The 22,708-nt window shown below is 41.9% G+C and overlaps 1 protein-coding gene across 1 annotated transcript; it reads right to left on the bottom strand.

The window, feature by feature from the left end:
• Nucleotides 1–606: 606 nt before the first annotated feature.
• Nucleotides 607–22,147, bottom strand: ndst2a (N-deacetylase/N-sulfotransferase (heparan glucosaminyl) 2a). The gene is made up of 15 exons (XM_020103556.2): nt 21,791–22,147; nt 19,106–19,163; nt 13,999–15,645; nt 13,787–13,874; nt 12,550–12,704; nt 11,979–12,164; nt 10,581–10,709; nt 7,932–8,114; nt 7,306–7,402; nt 7,096–7,219; nt 6,437–6,611; nt 6,113–6,283; nt 3,365–3,474; nt 3,122–3,224; nt 607–2,605 (listed from the first exon to the last, which is right to left on the bottom strand). Exons 3-15 carry the CDS (start codon nt 15,070–15,072, stop codon nt 2,480–2,482), a joined length of 2,721 nt encoding a protein of 906 aa, XP_019959115.1. The 5' UTR covers nt 15,073–15,645; nt 19,106–19,163; nt 21,791–22,147; the 3' UTR covers nt 607–2,479.
• Between the last annotated feature and the right edge of the window lie 561 nt (nt 22,148–22,708).

Here is a 22,708-nt window from a genome sequence, read left to right as displayed (position 1 = left end):
CAGACTGTTATAAACTTTAGGAGGGAAAGTAACAGCAGCAGTGTAAACCTTCATATAAGGTGATTCCCTTATATGAAAAATGGCAAATTTAATGATAAATTGGTGGTGTGCACAGTCTCCACAATGGACTGTGTGATGAAGATTTTCTTCAAAACACCATGCTTGTGGTACAGATGAGACTGCAGAGGCTGAATATTTCTACATTTACGTATATGAGGATTCAAAACAGCAGCAGCAATCATTTCCAACATCTCAGTGTTTATTAGAGACGATACTGTGTTGGTCTTTTTGACATTCATATAAAACAAACAGGAAAAAAGACTGCAGCTTCTGATTAGTCTCTATACCAGCTCTGATGCATGTTCTCTTGTCCTGTGACATTCGTAACATCCTGTCCTCGGATGTAGACGGTTGTGAGAGCGTGTGGGATGAAGTGTGTTTAGAATTCTTTTGTTTTATTAGATGATATCTGAAATGTGATGTTTTATACCAAGGGTGTCGCTCCTCCTGACTGAGAGGCTTCTTTTACACACACAGTCAAACAACCCAAATTAGGTTTTAGAGCTCTGGTCCCGAGCTGTGCCTCATGATCAGATCATAACACAATCAATGTCAACAGCTGTAACTGTTTATTTGGACAACACTGTCCAAGTAGGTTACCATCATCCATAATTTGACATGTACAAATAACTGCATTGGTTGTGGTTAGTGTGTTAGTTGAATTATGCAGAAAATTTGTCAAGTCTGGGAAAATAACCGTCATGGTGTAATAACACGGTAATCTCAGTTTGAAGACTATATACAGAAAATTGGACTCATTCATTTGAGAGTGTAGCTACTTATTAGGCAGAAAATGTCCAGAAATAAGATGCATCAAGGGCAATGAAGAACTTAGTGTATTTGAGCTTTTTGAGATAACTCAGCCTTTGCTGCTTCATTTTGACCAATTTTAAATCAGTTCGTCTCTTGTGAGTCCCTTAACAACCAGAATAGCAAACAGGTAACCTTGGTCTCTAAAAGTTTAATTTCCATGAAATGGATAATTTCTATTGATTAATATTGGTCCTCATCAGTAAAAACATGGATCGAAAGGAAAATTCATCCACACATAAGCTGTGTAAATACTTATAATATCTTTGTGTCTGATTGATCTTGTCCCCTCAGCTTGGTGTGTGTAATGACTCGTAAAATTGCAGTACCCATGAGCATCAGCAGTCATTGTAAGGGAGAAGTCTCTAGTCAGAGCCATGAAATTAGAGGACAGAGCACTGCTGAAAGATTTATCCTGACACTGTATACTCAACGTAAATAAAACATCTTTTTCACAGAAGCCATTCTGACCTGAAATGGTAGGTGTTACTAATCACATTAAATAAGACTATCTAACTAAAACAGTCTTCATTAATATGCTGAGTAACATTGTGTTTATCTGCACTTTCAAGTCAAAATAGCTTCTGTAAAAAAAGGTCTATACCTCTCACTACATAATAAAGAGCTGAGGTCAAACCTGAACTTTCACTCTGGTCCTGAAGTATGAAAACGTCAACCATAATCCCACTGAAAAAACTCAAGTAACTGACAAGTTCTACGATAACATATACTCAGCACAGTATGCTGTGTACTTCACTCGTTTTATTAAAAAATGGATGGTATCTAGGTTAAAAGCAAGAATGTAAGCGATCTTAAATTAAAGCTGGAGAATGTCACATTGCTACGGTGAAGTAGAGTGTAGAAGTTGCTCACTGACAGATGATAGTGAGGGCACAGCCTGAACCGAATATGGGCTTCACATCTGTACCGAACCGAAAACTGGTATTTACATTGCCCTGTCATAGCAACTTAACCATTTTAATATGTCTCACACTGAAACGGTGAGGATAGAAGGACACAGCAGACAGACTGTCTGTCACTTTTCCGCCTTTCCTCCAAACCAAACATATACAATTGAGATTGAAAATGAACTGCTTTACAATCATTCTCTTGGAGAAATGAGACGTGCGCGTGTCTGTGTGTTTGTGCATGTTAGTCCTGCGTCCTCTCATACACTCCACATTTGCATGGTCTCACTCTGTGAGTTTCTATCCTCACATTAAGGCGATCTAATCTGTTGATTATGCCTCCAAACCTTCTGGCCATCAAGTCCTCTGGATCCACAGAAAACTGATGTGTGCAATGTCAGCCCTCACTCTTCCCACGCACAACATGAGGTTGACCGCTGCCTAGTGCTCGCACAAGGTTGGCAACAAATCAGGAGTTGGGGGTTGGGAGTCCAATGGGATCCTTCTCCAACAGGGACCAACACTTTCGTGGTGCACACAGGAGCATCAGAAACATCAGCTAAAACCTTGCAGCTCTTTTAGTGTGTGCGGCTGTAGATTCCAGATTAGGTAGTCCAGTCTAATCCAGAGCCAAGTGTTGGCTCATCCACAGACTCTAGTCCCGGTTTCTGTGCGATGTGTCTGTCTGCGAGCTCCTGGCCTCAGCTCCAGCTGGTGCTCTGGAGTTCTTGGCGGAGCCAGGACGGCAGCGGTTGGCCCAGTCGATTCAGCAGGCGTAGCAGCTCCATGTTATGCTCTCGATAGTACTCTGCCAAAAAGGCACGTGACTGTGCACGTGCACACACACACAGATAGATATAAAGGTCAGATGAGGAGAACTTTACGTAAAATAATCTGATAAAATGTAAAGATGTGCAATGATTGTGTTGTTGATGTGAGCAGTGTTTCTTCTAATTACTCATCTCATCAAATCCAGCAGTTCCCTATTGACGATGTGAACATTTAATAAAGCCTTACAGATGTATACTGTAGTTTCATTCAAAATTGCTGGATGATATCACTTTAACTTAAAAAATTGTTAACAGGAAGAAGTAGAGCGTGCAGTGGTGCCCCACTTAAAGTGGTGCTGCAGCAACATTTGTTTGAACATTTTATATCATAAACTATTAACTCACTCTAATCACAATTAGTGTTGGTGACACCATTGAAGTCACTGTATTCCTATATCTCAGCTATTCAATTGGCATGTATGATGTATGATGTTACTGACAGAGCAGGTGGCAAGAGCTGATGTGTAAAGAGAGAGTGAGGCACTGTGATGAGAGTATGAAGTGTAGACACACCTCAGAACTCATCTCTGGGTATTTCCTGCCTTTACTCTTCCCCAGACATTTGGCTCGACCTCCTTCCACCCTCTGACACCAGAAACCTTTGCTGTCATCATACCTGCAGACACAAAGTATGTTACAGGCCAACACTTCTTGCGCCTGGTACATGGAAACAATGCTGGGTTGCTTTCTCTGTTACGCTTTTTTCTGCTCTTAACATATTCTCTACGTAAGCATTTGTGTGAGTGTGTTACTAACATTAGAGCCTGGGTGTAGTTGAAGATGGGAGTGACACCAAGGAATCTCTGGATTCCCTCCATCACTAGTGCTGGGTTGGACCGCAGGAGGGCCCCATCCACGATGTGCACCTAATACACAACACACAAACAAACAAACACACAGTCATCCATGAATCAAAACTGATCATATCAGTCAGCCTCTTCTCTGTGGCAACATCAACAGGAAGTGAATCCATTATAGGTTTCTCTGAGTCATTGAACTGACACACATTCTGCAGGTCCCTGTACTTCATGACGAACATGAGCTAGTTTTAGTACAAAGATGTTTGGTGTGAACGCAGCACGACTGTGCTGAATGGTGTCTACCAGAGGTCATGAATGTAAAACATTCTGGTTCATCAGAAAAGCAGCCCACAATAGCTGCTTTCAGATATGCACTGTACTCCGGAGATTCTCCACATATTTCGCTGGAGGTGGTGTATGCCAAACACAAATGTCCGAAAGAGAGCCTCCAGACCTGCTGTGGATTTTCTCCGCCTGGCCCACTAATCTACAGAAAGTCTGCATAAGTCGATGTGAGAACACACAAGGGGATTCCCTGCTGGATTCGCCCCAAACAAAGTGGGGGGTTGATGACACCTCTATCACGTGGCATGACAGACACAAAAAAATGAATATACAAAAATAATATAAATATCTCAGATGAAGATGCTGATAAGAGCTGACGCGAGTATAATAAATACGGAATAAATACAAGTTCCTGCCTCTGTGTGCTGCACCATCACTCGCCTGAATCATGCAGTTAATTTGTTGCTGTTGTGAACACGTCATTATGCATGTGTGATAGGAAAACTGTGGATAAAGTCTGGAACCCAATTCTCCAAATGTCATGTCTGAAAAAGGCTTGTCTCATCTGGACTGTTACATCTCTAACTGGACATTAGAGAGCCACAACAGATATATGAAGTCATAAATGTAAAGTTCTAGTTCTTGCACAGGTATGTTATAATTAAGAGAAATTTCAGTTTGTCAACTCTTAGTTTAAACATGTTGCAGTACAGACTGATTTATTGTCAGCAGTATGATGACTTATTTCCGAAGGATAATTAGTGAGGAGAGATCAATATCATAGCAGTGTTTCCCCTACGTGCATTCAGTGTGCCGCTGCTGAATTATGACCGCCACTGCTGAGCACCCTTTTTTTTTCATTTTGATAAATTGCGCATTGTGTTTCCATGCGTGTTAATTTACATAAGAATGTCACAGATATTTAGAGAGTTCTGCCACTTCTCTCTGTGTATGAGAGCGAGTCAGAATTTGCACTCACAGTAAAGTGAAAGTGCAAAACATTTTGGGTTTAAACTGGATGAAAGAGAAGAACGCACACACATTTTATGTTGAGACTGTTTACTGTACACTATAACTAATAACAGTTACTAATGACAGTATAAGTGTTAAAACTGTCCAAGTCTGGAGGGAAGAGTCCACTCCACTGCTGCAGGACTGTTTTGAAAACACAAACTGGGACTTGTTTGCGCAGTGCACAGACCCGGAGGAATACAGTTCATCTGTCCTGGCTTACATAGCCTTCTGTACTGAGACCGTGCTCACCACCAAAACCATCAAGGTGTTCCCAAACCAGAAACCATGGCTGGACAGGAATGTACGGACTCAGCTAAGAGCACAAGATGCTGCCTACAGGTCAGGACTCAGGAGACAGTCTGGCTTACAGTAATGCCCACAGAGAACTAAAGAAGGGCATCAAAGAGGCCAAAAGCAGATACCAGCAGTGTATCGAAAACAACGACACCCACAGCATGTGGAGAGGCATTAAAGTCTTGACGGAATACAAGAACATCACCTCACAGACCAGCCATGACACCAAGCATCCTAATGTCCTGAACCAGTTCTATGCTCGTTTTAAAACAAACTTTCAGAAACCTGACGACTATCACCTACCGGGGAAACAGATCTACAGAGGATGCTGTCTCAATAGCAGTTCATACATCCCTGTCCCATCTGGAGCATTCCAATACATACGCCATGAGTTATTTGGTGATTTTAGCTCCGCATTCAACACAATAGTCCGCCACAAACTGGTCAACTCAACTCAAAAACCTTGGACTATCCACCACACTCTGCTCATGGATTATGGACTTCCTCACAAACAGACCACAAACCGTCAGAATGGGCAACCACACATCCTCCACCATCATCCTGAACACAGGAGCAACACAGGAGCACCGCAGTGCTGTGTGCTCAGTCCTGCTCTCTTCACCCTGTTCACTCATGACTGTACACCCATCCACTCCTCTAACACCATAGTGAAGTTTGCTGATGACACCACTATAGTAGGACTGATCTCAGACAATGAGGAGGTGCACTACAGAGAGGAAGTACAACATCTGGTTGAGTGGTGCACTGAAAATAACCTGGTCCTCAACACTTCAAAAAGAGAGATCATCATGGATTTTAGGAGAACCAGGAAGACCACACCTCCCCCTCTCCACATAAACGGTGAGGAGAGACTTAGCCCGAATATTCAAGACAGCATAGAGGATTGTGGGAACCAAGCTACCGACTCTGGACACAGTATATGCTAGCCGTCTACACACAAAGGCTAGCAAATTCAGCAAGGACCCAACCCACTCAGGCCACAGTCTGTTTGTCCCCCTGCCATCGGGGAGAAGGTACACATACGTGCATCAATGCATTCGACTGCATATCAATCAGTCCGCGCATTGTGTTAAGAGCTGTGGTGTGTTACCTGGTTGGGTTGATAGTGTTGCAGCCAGCGCTCCAGGTGAGTAGCATAGGCCCCAGGGTTAAGGCAGCGTCTCTGAAGGGCCAGCAGATCCTTAGGGGCCGAGGGGCTTGCTGTCACCACTAAATGGAAAGTGTTGTTGAGGGCTGCAGGGTCCTGGTGGGCCCTCTGGTGCTGTGGTCATTAAAACACGAAGACATACACAATCCTGATAGTTAAGATGGTTGTAACTGCCACAAGGAAGTCACATGGTGTGTCCTGTATGTGTGCACAGTTTTGCCAGCACTGGATAATGTTACAGCGATGTGCTGTGTGATAGTTTCTCACCTGGTACCAGGAGTAAGCCCTGTCTGATGGGTTGATGAGCACGGACAGAATTTTGGCTCTGGGTAGCAGGGCAGCAGCTCTCTTAGGAGCCACGTCTGTGTCAAAGTAATTAGCACTCTTCTCAAACATGAAATCTGTGCTGACATTAGAAGGGAATGGGAAGAAGTCCATGTACCTGAGAAGAAGGGAAATGAAACAAGTAGTTTTTAGCTCATGTCTAAAAAGTGTTCACATCCCTGAACTCTTTTATTATATGTATTATGCTCCCATTATAATCCTAATCAATTTGTTAACTCATTGATGAAAGAGATGACATCTCTGAGCTGGTAAAACCCGGCACAAGTATATGGATGCATATGTAAAGTCTGCATGTGGTAAAGACCTTGGGCAGCAGCAATAGCTCAGCTCAGGCTTTGAAAAACATATTGACACAGATTCTGGATTTCAGTCCTGAATCCTCCCTTAAGCTTTCTCATTGCAGTTGTTTTTTTTCATTTTCAGTCATCAGTGGTTATTTTTGTCCTGTCAGTCACATGTAAGAATGTTTCTGTTGTTGAGTCCCTATACACCTAATGCCCCTACTCTTCACACTTCTAGTGTGACTGAATGTTGAAGCCTTCCTGAAAGCAGTGCACAGAATTTGGCTGTGTAGTCTTTACCAGTCAATCCCGTTGTCATAATTTGCTCCACTGAAGAACTGGATCTCCTCGTAGGTGGTGGGACTTGGGAAGGAACTAGTGATAGCTGGGTGGAGGCTTAGGAATGAATGAAGCGCTGTAGTGCCTTTGAATAAAGACAACACATTTATACTAGAGAGAGACATATACAGACAAAAATTAAGAGGAAAACTGAGGAAGAGAGAGAGGTACCTGTTTTTTGTGGTCCAATGACAAGGAACTTGGGGAGTCGGTCACAGGTCTTCTCTTTAGACCAGATATCTTTGTGTCTCTTGTCATGACAAGGGTTCTAAAAACAGGAGAGCAAAATTTTCAACACTTCCAGAGCTTTTCATAAACTTGCAGCGGGCAAATAGCTGAGTACACATTGAAGTATAACTTTAATAGCATATTTCCTCAAATAATGAAAAGGGCCTTTATTTAGTTCAACTAAAGAAGGTAAGCTGGTATTGGAGAAAAAACGTTATTACTAAAGCCCTGTGTCCCAAGAAGATAAATCAAAGGTCTCTGTCTGTAGTCTAACTGATTATGTTTATTTTTGTAACTTATACTGCATTAGTCAAACAAGCCTATCCCTCTACACTCGCTTTACCCACAAATAAGATGCTTTCAGACATCTACTGAACTGAAGGAGGTGTATGGGTGAACGCAAATGTCAGAGCCTCTGGAGTTGAAGGGGGATGGGGGTTGTTCACCAGAGTGTGACGGATGAATAGACAACCTGAAAACAAAATGCCTCTGGCCACAGTTGTTGCATGCATAACAACTGTACACATGCACCTGCCTGAAAAATATGATCAGTAAATCGGTATACCAACCTGCCAGAGTGGATCTCTCTCCTCAGGAAAGATCTGAAAGTATTTTTCAGCGAGCTGGACGGGAGGCAGTGTCTGCAGCTTGAGGTTAGTCCAACACTGGACAAACTTTACTAAAGACTCAAAGGTGTAGAGACCCAGTCGGTCATTGCCATAATTAGACAGGTGGGTCATGAAGATACTGATCTGGAATGAGAGGGCACAATGTTCTTACAAAGTTAGTTTCAACTTAAAACAATTAAATAATAATAATTAAAACAAGCAGTTACGAAATGATAGAGGGTATTAGATTTACAAGCTGTAAAGCTGTGAGGGGGCTTGGTGGGCCTATCAAAAGGGCAAGGGTATTCTCACAGCTAATAATAATGACTGTATTTGTATAGCACTTATCTAAACAAAGTGACAAAGTGCTTCACAAGAAAAATAATAAAATCCATGTTTAGAAGAAGAATAAATTATAATAGTTATTCAATTTAGTTAATTTTTTTGGGCCAGCAGTTTAATCATCACATTTGAGCTCTGTAAGACTGTTTGTTGTAATGTAAATAATATCTTCAATTGTAGATTGGTGTCATCAAGTGTTTTAGCCTATTAATCACAATAACGTTGAGAGAGGCTAAAGGTAAATCTGGCTACTGGCTTGTATGGCAGTGCTTTGAAAGCCATGTGGCCCGCTCAGTAGATCAGACGTCATTACCTCTGTACCTTTTTTATTCTATTTATTTATGTATTTATTTTTAAACTAGATTCAACTAAATACCTACTCTCATAGGTGGCAGAGTCAGAAGCTGTCATATTAAACCCAACAATTCCCACAATGAGCAAGCCCTTTGGCTACTGTGGAGAGGAAAAACTCCCTCTTTAACTGGGAGAAACCTCAGGCAGAACCAGATTCAGTGTGGGCGTCCATCTGCCTCGACTGGTTGGGGTGAGCGGAGAAAAATGGGGAAAGAGAAGGTGGGTGGCAATGAGGGAGAAGAATAGAGGGAGAGATGGGGTGGTGGGGTCAGGAGAAGGGAGAGGGACCTCAAGAACATCATACATGAACTCTATAAGTCTGATTATTCTAGTGAAAGTAATTACAGGTCACATGTTAGGAATGCTTTCCTGTAAAAATACATTTTGAGCAGTGATTTAAAGATCAGTAGTGAGTTTGTGAGCCTAATCTCATCCGGCAGGGAGTTCCAGAGCCTCAGGGCCCTGACAGAAAACGCCCGGTCACCTTAGGTGGCCAGCCTTGACCTGGGGACAGCCAACAGGGACAGGCTGGCTGATCTCAGGTTATGACCCGGATTATAATGAGTCAAGATCTGCGAAATGGAGGTTGGGGCCAGTCCATGTTGGGCTTTAGAAGTTATTAAAAGAATCTTAAACTCAATCCTGAATTTAAATGGTAACCGATGAAGGGATGCAAGAACTGGTGTGATATGAGCCCTCTAGTTTGTATTTGTTAAAATATGAGCAGCAGTGTTTTGAACAAGCTGCAAACTAGTTACCAGGGTTTGGCTGAGGCATGTATACAGGGTGTTGCAATAATCCAGGTGGGAGAAAACAAAGGCATGTATTACCTTTTCTAAATCAGAGAGGGATAGAACCGATTTGATTTTAGAAATGTTTCGTAGATGGAAGTAGCAAGATTTAATGATTTTATTAAAGTGTTTTGAAGTTTAGATGGGATTGAATGTGACGCCCAGGTTTTTAGCTGTTATGTATATACATTTTATTATTCTCACACACATCTAGCAGTTGGGTCAGAACCACCTTTTCAAGGATTTGGGATATGAAAGGAGGTTTTGAAATGGGCCTTTCACAGTTGGTATGTAGAGTGGCCAGAAGGGCAGAAGGAGCAGGGTTTATAAGTCTATTGATGGTTTTAAAAAGAAATCTGGAAAATATGGTGATTACTAGTGATTAGTTTGGAGAAATAGTTAGCTCTTGCAGTTTTACTTTTGTTATTATAAGAAGTTAAGAGGTCTTTCATATGTAAGTAGTGGACAGAGTTTTGTCTTTTTCCACTTCCTTGGTTTTTCTGCACAGCCTTCTAAGTTCTCTTAGCCTGTCATCAACCCATGGAGAGGTGTTAACAGGGGATTTCATTCTTGTTTTAATGGGGGCTATAATATCCAGTGTGATTTGACAGGTATTATTGAAGCCATTAAGTAGAATATTTGGATCTGATGACTCGTAAGGTCAAGAAGACCAGTGGAAAAGTAAGATGAGAATTTTGAGGCACAATGTTCATTTAAAATGCATGAGCTTTTAGTGGATTTAGATTAATAATAATTATGCACTCAAACATCCACTGTAAGAAAGAGTAAATGCTCACCTGCTGTTTCCCTCCTCTGGTGAAAATCAAGTTGTTAAACATAGCATACCCCCTATTTGCCTGTTATATTATAAGACATATTTTGAGCAACAAGCTGCTGGAATGACACTTTAATAAATAATTGCCTGAAAATATCTACCAGGATTTATTTCCAAAAATCTATTTTTTTGTTCCAATAGGGGGTCTTACAGTAAAGTAACACCACATTTTTATAACAATTAAAAAACAGTCGAAATTTAACTTTAAACCACCAGCACACAGATCAGTTCAGCATGTTGATGGTTTTTAATGTGTTTGTGTGTATGAATAGGGAGTAGTGTTCTTACAGGGTTCAGGAGGACAGTGAGGAAGAGTTCCCCTCCTCTGATGCTCTTGTCCAGCTCCTTCGAGCCACCTGGATATTCATTATAGAAAATCGTATGGGTGAACAGCCCACAGGTCTGCCTGGGCAATACCTAAAACACACAAAATTAATTTTCAGTTTTTGGCATATTTTTTAGTGTGTAAATATTCTTCACCACAGAGCACCACAGGAAGTCATTCCTGCCTGTGGCCATTCAATTATACAACTCCTCCCTCTTAAAAACTGAGTCGACAGACTGAAGTCATTACGATGCATATCCATTTGCACTAAATATTCAATGTACAGTACGCACATATTGTATATATTTCATATTTAATCTGATATGCTTATATTTCTACCGATTACCTGGAGCAATTGTAACAACACAATTTCCCCCTGGGATCAATAAAGTATTTCTGATTTCTGATTCAGTCTCTGTCTTCTTGACATTTTTAATAACTTGTAACATTTTAGCCACATTCTACAATCATGGCTTAGGCAGCAGTGAGGCATGAGTCAGTAGTTAACTTGGGTTACGACAGTACAATACTGAACCAGGGATGTCTCATGCTGATCTAAAAGGATCAGAACAGTGACACACATTATTTTATCGATTGGTAGAGCTGCATCAAGCCTTATCAAAGTTTGATCAAGCAGTAGGATATCCTCCACTCAGACACATTTACAACGCAGAAATCCGAGTGTTCAGGCAAGGGGTGGCAATGCATGCAGAGGTAGGATGTTGCGCATAAATTCTGCAGCAGAGATCACATGTTTTTGTCTACAGCAAATCGGCACTGGCGTCAGCCCATATAACTTAAAACTCTTGACATCTTCGTCGGTGAAGTGTATATATATTATATTTTGCTTTTTCATCTGAAGATATTTGGTTACTTTTTGTTTGGGCCTTCATTAGAAATGCCATCAACACCCCCACTCGCTCACAGTTAGACATTTCTAGTACAGTGGAAACCGCTTACATTTCTAAAGGAGCTCGTAAAAACTGTAAATTATAACTTTTTGTTTATGCTCCAACCATGTATAAAAAGACCCAAAATAAACACTGTAAGCGGACTTAGTGGAGCTCCGCATGGCTCCATGGATGTCTGCTTGGGCTGTAGCCGGGCTCTGCGCACTCTGGCCTTGGCAGTGGAACTGTCGAGGGTCCCTGGGTCTGTTCCCCGGCTCCGTTCTCTCATCTAAGTACCACCCCCGCCTAATTTCTGGCCAGGAAAAACCCTGAATACAGCCCCACTAGAGAATGCCTTGAGAAAATGAATTTCTGTTTTCATTTATCATATTACATGTGATACTAATACCTATAAGAAAAGTTAACCCATGGTGTCATTACTGATGAGCATGTACTGAACAGCATACTGACCTTGATTCCATTATGGATGAAGCCACGGCGGTATCGAGCTGGCCTAAGATGGGGGTATTCCTCTGTACTGGTCACCTTAATGCTCCACACAGACTTCCAAGCCTCGTAGAGCTGACTGTGAACTGGGTAAACCCCTGAATGGTGTGGAGCCACGGCATAGCCCATATCTGTTGGGATACCATGCTCCTACAGAGGGAGGTGTGGAATGAGGATAGAATGTGGGCCAATGAGGGGGTAGAAAGAGGAACAGGCAAGAAGGAAAAAGAATACATATTATCAGAAGGAAAAGAGTAGAAAGGAACTGCTGGTATAAATAACAAACAGTGTTGTCTATGACCTGAGAGTATATGAAGAAATGGAGAAGACCTAAACACTCTTTAAAACTGACATTACTGTCATTCCAGTACATAGCATTGCAGTTCCACATGCCTTCAACTATTTCTATCAACCACACACACACTGTAACTACAAACTAATTTACTTAATAATGTAGCAAGAACAATTACATTCTCCTCTCTCTACCCTTCACACTGCAACAGTGTCCAAATCTGTGTGTATCAGTGCTGCTAACCTGAGCGAAGATCTTGTTGAGCCTCATCTGCTCAGCCAAGACACTGACATTGTGAAAAAGGTGAGGCTGCATGTGGCTCCACATGTGAGGAAACCACCAGAAGTCCATCCTGTGCTGCAGCAGCATGTCATCACCCCGATCCTCCTCATCAGTACCTAGATGCACAAACACACACAGTTAAAAAATAATTAATGTGGTCTGACACGAGATCCAATCACAAGTGAACATCTCATTGAGGCTATATCAACACTGACTGACCGATAATTATTTTATTTTTTAATTGGGAAAAATCTTAAACGTGTCCTTGATGCATTCACACCTGCACTTAGTGGGGTCCATTCGTGTACGGATCATTAAGGACTGTTGTTAATAACAGAAATGTCTGAACAGGGTCAGTGTCAGTATAAAACCATGTTCTTCTACTATCAGTTACAATCACCCCGTCTTAACCTCCAAAGTAACCTTAGGTATCATGTTGAGGTACATTTGATTTTGAAGAGTGAAACCAGCACTGCTGCTGGCAGATACCCTGAGCTGACATATCAAAATCACTCTTAGTAACAATTACACCATAGCTTTCATACATGTATGTTGTTAGTCCCACTGTTAACATGTTTTATTAAAGAAAGGTTTTATTGAAGTAGTTAATATGAGGTGATGGTAAATATTCCTGTATTAGCCAAGAGTCCAGTTAATGCTATGCTAACTACGCGCACGCGCGCGCACGCACGCACGCACGCACGCACGCACAGTACATAAATCTTTCACTGCTTACGCTACAGCCAGGCATTCTTCCTCCTGTTTCTTACATTTCCAACTCCTAATACCCCTTCAACTGCTTCTTCATTAACATTCAAGGCAGCATTGCAGGTTTGCTTAAATTTTTCCAGAAGCCAACAATCCCACTAGCTTCTAGCTAGCAAGCTTCTACAGGTTATGTCTACAACCCTACCCACGTTATTTCCTGTCCGCCTCTTGCTTTTGGCCAGACCAAATGAGCACATTTCTCCCAGCAGATTTTGGTTTTCGTGAGAGGGAGGGATTGGATTAGTGGGGTGATTTGATTCAAATTCTCATGTTAGAGCTGGATTGATCTGGAGAACTGGCATATTGTGTCTTAAAATAAATAAAAAAATAATGTTTTACACTCTACAGATACAAAGACACACAGGGGTCTTATAAGAGGATGTTTCAAACAGAAAGCTTTGTTTATACAGTAACATCTGATATTGCATACCTGTGTGATAAAACTTTCCAGAAAAACCCAAGTTGAAAGTAAAATTAGGAACCAGTGCTCTCAGTTTGTTTTGAGTGTTGAGTAACGCCTGTGAAGAAAACACAATGACAACATGAGGTGTTTGCTTAGTTATTTATAAAAGCTTAATAAATGATATTATAGTTTTTTTCTATTCTATCTAAATATTATTAAGGTTGACAAGGTTCACCCACCTCCACATCTGACACCTTCATACGGGTTCCCTCCTTGCCGACAAAGATATCATCCACATCCACCAAGATGTGGCGGTCCAAAGACAAACATAGTCTCTTCCCTGTCAGGTAGGCGATGGCATCTACAAACACGAGCTTGTGGAGCCAATAGTTGAGATTGTTCCCGAAGAGAACTCTTTGAATGCCATCATGTAGCCCTAAGTCCTGGACCACTGTCGCATGGAGGGCCCGCAGGTGGCTGGGTCCAAAATTTGCCATGGCCTCAGAGGACTTGGTGCTGGCCAGAAGTACTGGTTCATAAGTAGAGTGGTTGGACTGGAAAATTGTCCAGTCATCTCCTGGTAAAGAGCCCTGCTCCATCTGATTTGGCTTGGTAATGTAGAGTAGAGGAGCACTGGGATTGATGCGGTAGTCCCTGAGTCCAAGATGCGAGTGTAGAAAGAGGGGAAACCCTTTAAGCTGTGCACTGAGAAGAGAGTTTTCATTAGCTTTGAAGAAGCCAATGACACCTACTCCATACTCAGCACAATACTTGTCCAGTAAGTCACGGTTCCATGCATCCAGATTGACATATTTCAACACGTTTTCATAGATGATAAGTGTGTAACGTCCACGGTTATGCTCTGTCAATGTGGGCATGTCACCTTTACCAGGAGCAATCTCTGTCCGGTAGTGGAAGCGGCTGGACTCTAATATGGCTACAATCTCCTGGCCAAGCTGAGAGTAGATGCTCTCTACAAAGACCAGAACAACAGGCTCTGTCCTGGAATTGTCCACTGCTTTCACCTGTCGCAGTCGGCCCTGATGCACAGGGATGAAAAGTGGTGCCCTCTGCACACCTGGCCCTCCTTCATCAGCCCCAGTACTAGTTCCTGGTGACATCCCTCCTTCTCCACCACAATCACTAAAGGGTAAAGGGGGAGCTTCCTTGATTTTGGGGCTGTTTGAGACATAATAAGCTAAGAAGGCCATGGACAGCAAGCAGAAGATGATTAGTGCCAGGATGAGGCGGTGAAGCTCCAGCTGGCGGACTCCTCGCATTAATTTCCACACACCCAAGCCTGCACCTACCATGATGTTGGAAAGGGGAGGCAGGACAGGGCAGCAAGCAGCAGCGGAGAACAGGCAAAGAGGGCAGAGAGGTGGAGTAGGGGTGAGAGGAAGGGGGAGTGGAGCAGGAAGATCGAGCTGTAGATACTGGCACTAAGCTGTGCTGGGGAATAGCCATTTACACTAGGTCACCATGGCCAGCATCATCCATTACCTGCTCTACACTTCAAGCTCTGCAAGACTAAAACACTCATGGATGACTGAAAGGAAGAAGGGAGAAGACAGGTGATTATATGATGGACGGAATAACAAATATTGGGAGATCCAAGAGGGAGAAATAGAATTTGATGAATAGTGAACACCAACACAGGAGATCTCTGTCTTGAATATCTATCGAGTTTAGCCCAAGGTTTTTGTTCCTGGGTCAGTCCCCCCTTCAAACAGTTGTGCAGGTGACTCTACATGCGGGTGCATCTCTCTGTAGAGTAGTTTGTAGCTTGTGTAGTGTCTCAGCAGAGGATGTGTCTGTGCTGGCGGTCAGTGCATCGGGGTGGGACCCCATTATGCCACCTTGCCTGAACATCCCAGAAGAAACTCCTAGAGGAGAGGAGAGGAGTGGAGAAGGGCAAGGTGAAGGGACAGAAGGACAAGAGGGAAGAAATAAGTTTTCCATCCACATACATTTCTCATAGCATCTGTAAACTTGTGACCCGTCCAGTCAAGGGAATATTCTACAAAAACCCACAAACAAAAGACAAACAAACAAACAAACAAACATCAGACTTGTGCTTTTGGAGAAAGAACCAATTCATTTAGGTAATGGACTAAATCTTGTTGTAGATCATACACTTGTTGAAGATATACTTGTTTATACAGTTTGAGCAAAAAATTATTTAACTCATTTACACTAGTTTTTAAGTTATTTGTCGTTAACAAAAAATCAAATTCAGATATTTACTATACAGAGGACAAAGTATTCACAGTGTGGTCCAGCATTTAACTAACTAAATTTATAAAACATGTAAGGAAACATAATAAAAGGCAATATGGCAACACAAAGAATGCGATCTAAAATTACTATTACCACTATCTACAGAGAACATAAATTCAGCTTTAACTGAATCAGACATCTAAGTGTACTTTATTACAGGATCTTTATCGGACAAGGTTCTCTGATCAGATGTGTTCACACCAGCAACAAATCCTTTGCAGGATTCAGGTAAGGGGTGGAGCAGCAGGCGTAGGCAGGACGTAACATATTAATTCCGCTGCAGAGATCAAATTACTTTGTTTACAACACATCATCACCGGCGTCATGTGTGTCACCGCATTTTCATCTGGAGATATTTCTTCTTTTTGTTAATTTGATTTTTGTGTCTGTTGCATGTTGCAAGCTTAATCAACCCCCCACTCACAGTGAACCCAGTGGGGGATCTCCTACTGTGTTCTTAAATCAACTTCTACTCACTTTAGGGGGCCAGGCAGACAAAGTCCGCAGTAAACTTCAGGGGCTCTCACTCAGAAATTATTATTATTCTGCTAGAGGTTTCTCCCTGTTAATGAGGGAGTTTTTTTCTCTTCACAGTCGCCAAAGTGCTGCTCATTGTGGGAACTGTTGGGTTTCTCTCAAATGTTAAGGTCTCTACCTTCTTTCTAAAGCGCCTTGAGATAATGTATATTATGATTTGTCACTATATACATAAAATTGAATTTCACTATAAAAGGACAACAGAATTGCAATACACCAATCTGCTACCACCACTGCAAGTGCAGCCTGTTGAGCTGTCATTACTTAACTTATGTAACAAAACTAATGTTTCATTGTATAGTTATCACTATAACACATGTGAATCAAATTATGCCCCCCTCCCTTCCTGGCAAATTCACATTCAGTCAGCTGCACGGGGGGGAAAAAACAAGGTATGGTATTAACCATGGATTTGTAGAATTATGACTCCCCTACTTAAAACACAGCCACTGTGTGAAACAACACAAAATTATGGAAAAGTATTATAATAGACAAACCGCTTTGGAAACACAACTAATCATGGAAAATGTCCCTAAGTCATGACAGTCTACAGCCTCAAAATGACCAGTCAACAATCTAACTTTTCCAAAAGCTGATTTTTCAAACATCGCAGTTGGCACTTATTTTTGCAGGGCTGTAACAATAGACTGTTCTTATCATTTTACCCAGGTTCTGTGCATGAGAAGATTCTCTGACACACAGCATCCAAACACCACGAAGAGTACCAAGTAGAACATTTTAATATACACCCAGCCACTCCCTGTCTGAGGATTACTAGTGCTGCATAATGAAATTCCATACAGAGACAGTCAGATGGCTTGAAGGTGAGGTAGATGAGGGGGAGGAACAGATAATACATTTATTGTGGGAGGCTGAAAAAGCAGTGTGGGGAGTCTGTGGTCATAATGAGCAGTTGCTGTTTAATGGATTGCTGATTCAAGCTGAACACTCCATTGGGATCCCCAAAGACCAGTCAGCAGCATAAACCCTGGGAACCACTACAGAGCAGGCAGTTCAGAGGTCTTGAACAGCCACAGTTTTATGGAGACCTGGACATTAGTTATAGTGAATACCAAGTGGAGCAAAATGGGTAGATCCTATAGGGAGCATTAATTGTTAATCAATTATCATGGTAAACACTGTATTAGCATACACTGTGTGATGTAATAATGAAAACAGGGATCTGAGGGTTGAAAGGTTAAAGAAGCATCACAGTCACGCTGCATAGCTTCATCTCTGCCTGTAGTCAAAGTTTCAGTAGAGCTGGACGGTGCGGCTTCACAAGACAAATGAAAGAAAACGAGTCTAGTAACACCTTTGTTGCATTAGCTTATTAGACAGTGTTCAGGTAGGCGGGTGGGCTAATATCACTGGTGTTAAATGATTTTTAAGAACCAATACAAGTCTTTGTCTTTCACTCCAACATTCTGTGGGAATTTAGAACTTTTCAGACTTTCACAATTCTTTTACCCTTGACATCATAAACTGAGAATATGTTAAGTGTAAAATGTAAGAGAAACAGACGCCTTCCTTGTTATCTAGTAAATGCAGTGTTCCCCATTAATTACCTAGACAGTGGCAGCCCACTTAGTCTAATTTGTCCAACCATAGCTTCATAATGAACCAAAAATGTTAACACACCTCATATAATAACATATAAGCTCTCCAACTTTGCGGTTTGTGCAGTCTAACCTGTCACTCGCCTTTATTTGACAGGAGAGAGTAGCAAAGGGCCAAATTGGAACTGAACTTGCAGCCACTTCTGGGGGACTCAAACATATTTCATTAAAAAAATTATTCATTTAACAAAATATTGTCGCCATTATCTCAAGCAACACCAATACTTTAACAATGTTGCAATGGTTTACTGAGTTTTCTGCACCACAGAAACAGTGAGACATTGGAGGAGGGAAGGGTAATGTCCACTTGTCTGGCCACTGAGACATGGACTAGACATGCTACCTAGTGGACCAATCAAAATGTTGCCATTGGCGTTAGCACAGCCTAAGTTACATGTCTACAGAGGTGCACGTCAGACTACAGCATAGAGGACAAGTCTACGCCCAACCTACACCATACATACTGTGTCGATTTAACACAGATGTATAGACTGGCTTCAGGTTAAATTGACAAGTGTTTCTATGAACTTTGTGATTAATTAGCTGTGCTTGTCTGCAATAATGAGCAAAAATACACACTAGTCAAGTGACAGTAAGCTTTCTGCAGCTGAGCCATTTTTTAAGTATATAAGAAACTTGGTTTCTCTGATTTGGATAGGGGATAAGAAACCTCACTTGGGTTTCTTGTGTGTATATAATGAAAGCTAATATCACCCCACAAATAAAGGGACTAACATATTTAACACAATCTAATGTATGAACGGACTTCCATTTCACCAGGACATCCAGAACACAAATTTTACTTAGAAATTGTTTCTGCCATGATGTGGTTAAAAGTTAACCCCCTTAGATGTCTGATTGCATTTAATTATGTGTAAAGTCAATGAAAGAGATAAATGTGTGGACTCACCTGGTCGGGCTTTCACTCTACTGTCACTGCACCTTCAGCTCAACATTGCTGGTAACACCTGAGAAATGAAAAGAATATAAAGAACCAGTGGTTTAGCAAACTAGATAGATGGTTGCCTAGGTTGAACAAGACACCAATATCCCCTGGTTTGGCACTACCAACACTGAAGAGCACTACTCACAGTTTCTACTCCATTGAAAGCTTTGACTCTTTTGGAACCGTTTTGAGTACTATAAAGCCATCAGACATTTCCTGCAGAGGATTTCGGAAGCATTGGGTCTGGACAAAGTACTTGCTCATTGTGGGAACTGTTGGGTTTCTCTATATTAATATGATTTTAACGTCTTGACTTTCTATGTAAAGTGCCTTGAGATAATGTATATTATGATTTGGCGCTATACAAATAAAAATGAATTGAATTAAACTTTCTCCACAGTTTGGCTTTGACACATGCACAACGCAGCAGTTGATTCTATGATCAGATGTGTTCACACCAGCAACAAATCCTTTGCAGGATTCAGGTAAGGGGTGGAGCAGCAGGCGGAGGCAGGACGTAACATATTAATTCTGCTGCAGAGATCAAATGATTTTGTTTACAACACATCATCACCGGCGTCAGCATTTATGACCACAAACTCTCTTTTGACATCTTCATTAGTGTGTTCTATGTGTGTCACTGCATTTTCATCTGGAGATATTTCTTCTTTTTGTTAATTTGATTTTTGTGTCTGTTGCATGTTAGAAGCGTAAATAACCCCCCACTCACGGTGAACCCAGTGGGGGATCTCCTACTGTGTTCTTAAATCAACTTCTACTCACTTTAGGGGGCCAGGCAGACAAAGTCTGCAGTAAACTTCAGGGGCTCTCAATTTATTAGAAATTAGCGTTCACATATATACAAATACAGGCTCTCTTGTGGTTCCAAGAGTCTTTAGGAGTAGAACAGGAGGTAAAGCATTCAGCTACCAGGTTCCTCTCCTGTGGAACCAGCTCCCACTCTGGGTTCAGGAGGCAGACACCATCTCTGCATATAAAGTTAAACTTAAAATGTTCCTTTATGATAAAGCCTATAGTTAGTTCTGGATCAGGTGAGTCCTGAACCATCCCTTAGTTATGCAGCTATAGGTCTAGACTGCTGGGGGAACTCCCATCATGCACTGAGCACTGGGCACTCCACTTCTCTCTGTCTCTCGGCCACCCCACATTCATTTATATATTTTTATACATGTCAATACCTATGTTTCTTTTTCTCATAGTCCCTTTCTCTCTCTCATTGCAGGTATCTCTGACTCCAGAACTGCAGGAGAACAACTATTATTATTAGTATTATTATTATTAACAACAATACTTATTAAGAAGTTAGTTATTATTAATGATAGCAGCAACAATTCATATAATTATTAATTACTATCATTAATAATAACTAACTACTTTACACTGTTATTGTTTTCATTTGAACTAATCAGAGCTGATACCTGATGGTGCACAAGTGTTCCCGGTCTCTCTCACCTCTCTCCCACTCCCCACTATCTCTCTCTTCTCTCCCCTCTTTTCCACCCATCTCTCCTCTCCTCCCCATTTTTCTCTGCTCACACCAACCGGTCGAGGCAGATGATCGCCCACATTGAGCCTGGTTCTAGAGGTTTCTCCCTGTTATTGAGGGAGTTTTTCTCTCCACAGTCACCAAAGTGCTGCTCATTGTGGGAACTGTTGGGTTTCTCTGTATTAATAAGATTTTAAGGTCTTGACCTTCTATGTAAAGTGCCTAGAGATAATGTATATTATGATTTAGCAATATACAAATAAAATTGATGTGAATATACACCTCCTCCAGAGAGGATCTCCAGAGTTCAGTACATGTCTGAAAGGAGTTAGATAGAGTCAGAGAGATATATATACATAAGAATAGACCATCGTGAGAAAATCAATGTGGTGATTAGTGTTAATATTGGAGCCTCAAATAAAATGATGTATGTAAAACACTGAGTCCTTCAATGTAGTTAACACCAGGTGTGAACAGAGCGTCAGATGCTGTCTAGTCGACATATTCATTAGTGTGTGTGTGCTTGAGTGTGTGTGTAAGAGAGAGTGAGAGCAGCATCAAGGTCATGTCTGACAACAGCTTTTATGACTACTCTTTGGTGACTTTACACAATAAATATATTTGTGAATGCAATCAAGGCTTTTTAGATAAAAACCTTAGTAAGGTGAGACTTTGTTCAGCTCCAGCAGGTAAGATTTATGAAACACTTTTTGTTTAATCAGCTCTGTACAGCCAAGAAGCCGTGACTCCAGCCTGTGGCCACAACACACAACCCACAGCCCGACTAGCAGCTCATCGACACAGCTCCCAGACTGTGATACCAAAACATAACCTCAGGTTAACAACCCCACTAGTGAATACGTCGACAATCCCACTGGCGAATACAGGCGACACGGCTGCACACATGAAACACAATAATCAAACCAACGTGTCATTAGAAGAAGAAGAAGAGTAAGACTTCACAGCAGCCTATATTAAATGGGCTTAACTTATACACAGCCAGCAATGGGCTGCAGTTAGTTAGCTAACGCTAGCTGAGGAGCAACATTCTCAGTAGATTGTCGCTAACATTAGCATAGCTAACAGCAGCTGGCAGAGGCTCGTTGTGTAGCTCTAGTTTTTACGTGTACCTGTGGACATACCTGCGGCCTCAGCCTTCTCTCCGTCGTGCTCTGCTGGCCCTGTGGTGCTGGCACATCCGTGTGATGATGATTCCTAGGACAGACGTCAGTCCACCAACCACCGGGATAGCGCTACAGCTAGCAGCTGGGGCTACCACGGCTACTCTCTGAGGAGAAGCTTCAGCTCCAGGACACTGTCACAACATGAGGGCTCTGCCAGTGACCTCAGGCTCACCGGTGTTACTCCTCGGCTGGCAGCTGTCCGCACAGAGGCAGGGAGCACTTCAAGCCTCAATGTTTAGAGTTAAAAGTCAACTTCGGCGAGTCGCTGCTCCCTCCGCCATCTTGGTTCTGCTGAAACCCCGGACTCAACCAACTGAGGCAATTTATCGGGGGAGGGTTTAAAATGTAACCCCACGATCCACTTCTGTTTTCACAGGCCTGAGTCAACAAGGCGACAGAATGTTGTCTGTTGTTCATGTTACTGACCGCTGTGAGGGTGCGTGTGCGCGCGCGTGTGTACACAGATGTGTAGTGCAGCAAAAGTTCATTCATCTCTAGCTGATCATTGTTAGGGGATGGACTTTATTACTATTGTTGAACTTAATGCTTCATAGATATCCAGCCCACACCAATTATTAACAATAACGGCCATTACAAATAATTTGCATTGTAATATATTTCCTTTCATTCACACAAAAGTAAAGTGTCATCTGTTGGACACCAGTAACACCACCATACTGGAATGCTTGGAACTATACAACATCAACAGGACACTAAGAGCCTTCATCAAGAACTCAATGGGCCTGTGGAAAACAACTCTAGAGGTCAAAGCCCATCACACAAGTTACCATCAAGTGCAGCATATACCTAGGAGATGCTCTGTCCCCACTGCTGTTCTGCATACGCCTGAACCCATTGAGCCAGATCATCACAAAG

The sequence above is a fragment of the Paralichthys olivaceus genome, chromosome 14 (assembly GCF_024713975.1).
Source record: "Paralichthys olivaceus isolate ysfri-2021 chromosome 14, ASM2471397v2, whole genome shotgun sequence".
NCBI lineage: Eukaryota > Metazoa > Chordata > Actinopteri > Pleuronectiformes > Paralichthyidae > Paralichthys > Paralichthys olivaceus.
The sequence above is the reverse complement of the archived record's forward strand: the minus strand, read 5'-3'. Positions and strand labels throughout refer to the sequence as shown.

Excerpts from the sequence above, each read along its gene's own strand:
- ndst2a (XM_020103556.2), bottom strand. The coding sequence starts at position 15,072 with ATGGTAGGTGCAGGCTTGGGTGTGTGGAAATTAATGCGAGGAGTCCGC. Across the intron at positions 12,705-13,786 it reads TGGAAAGTTTTATCACACAG|GTACTGATGAGGAGGATCGG; the intron begins GTATGCAATATC and ends TTGTGCATCTAG. Across the intron at positions 10,710-11,978 it reads TCATCCATAATGGAATCAAG|GTATTGCCCAGGCAGACCTG; the intron begins GTCAGTATGCTG and ends TGTGTGTTTTAG.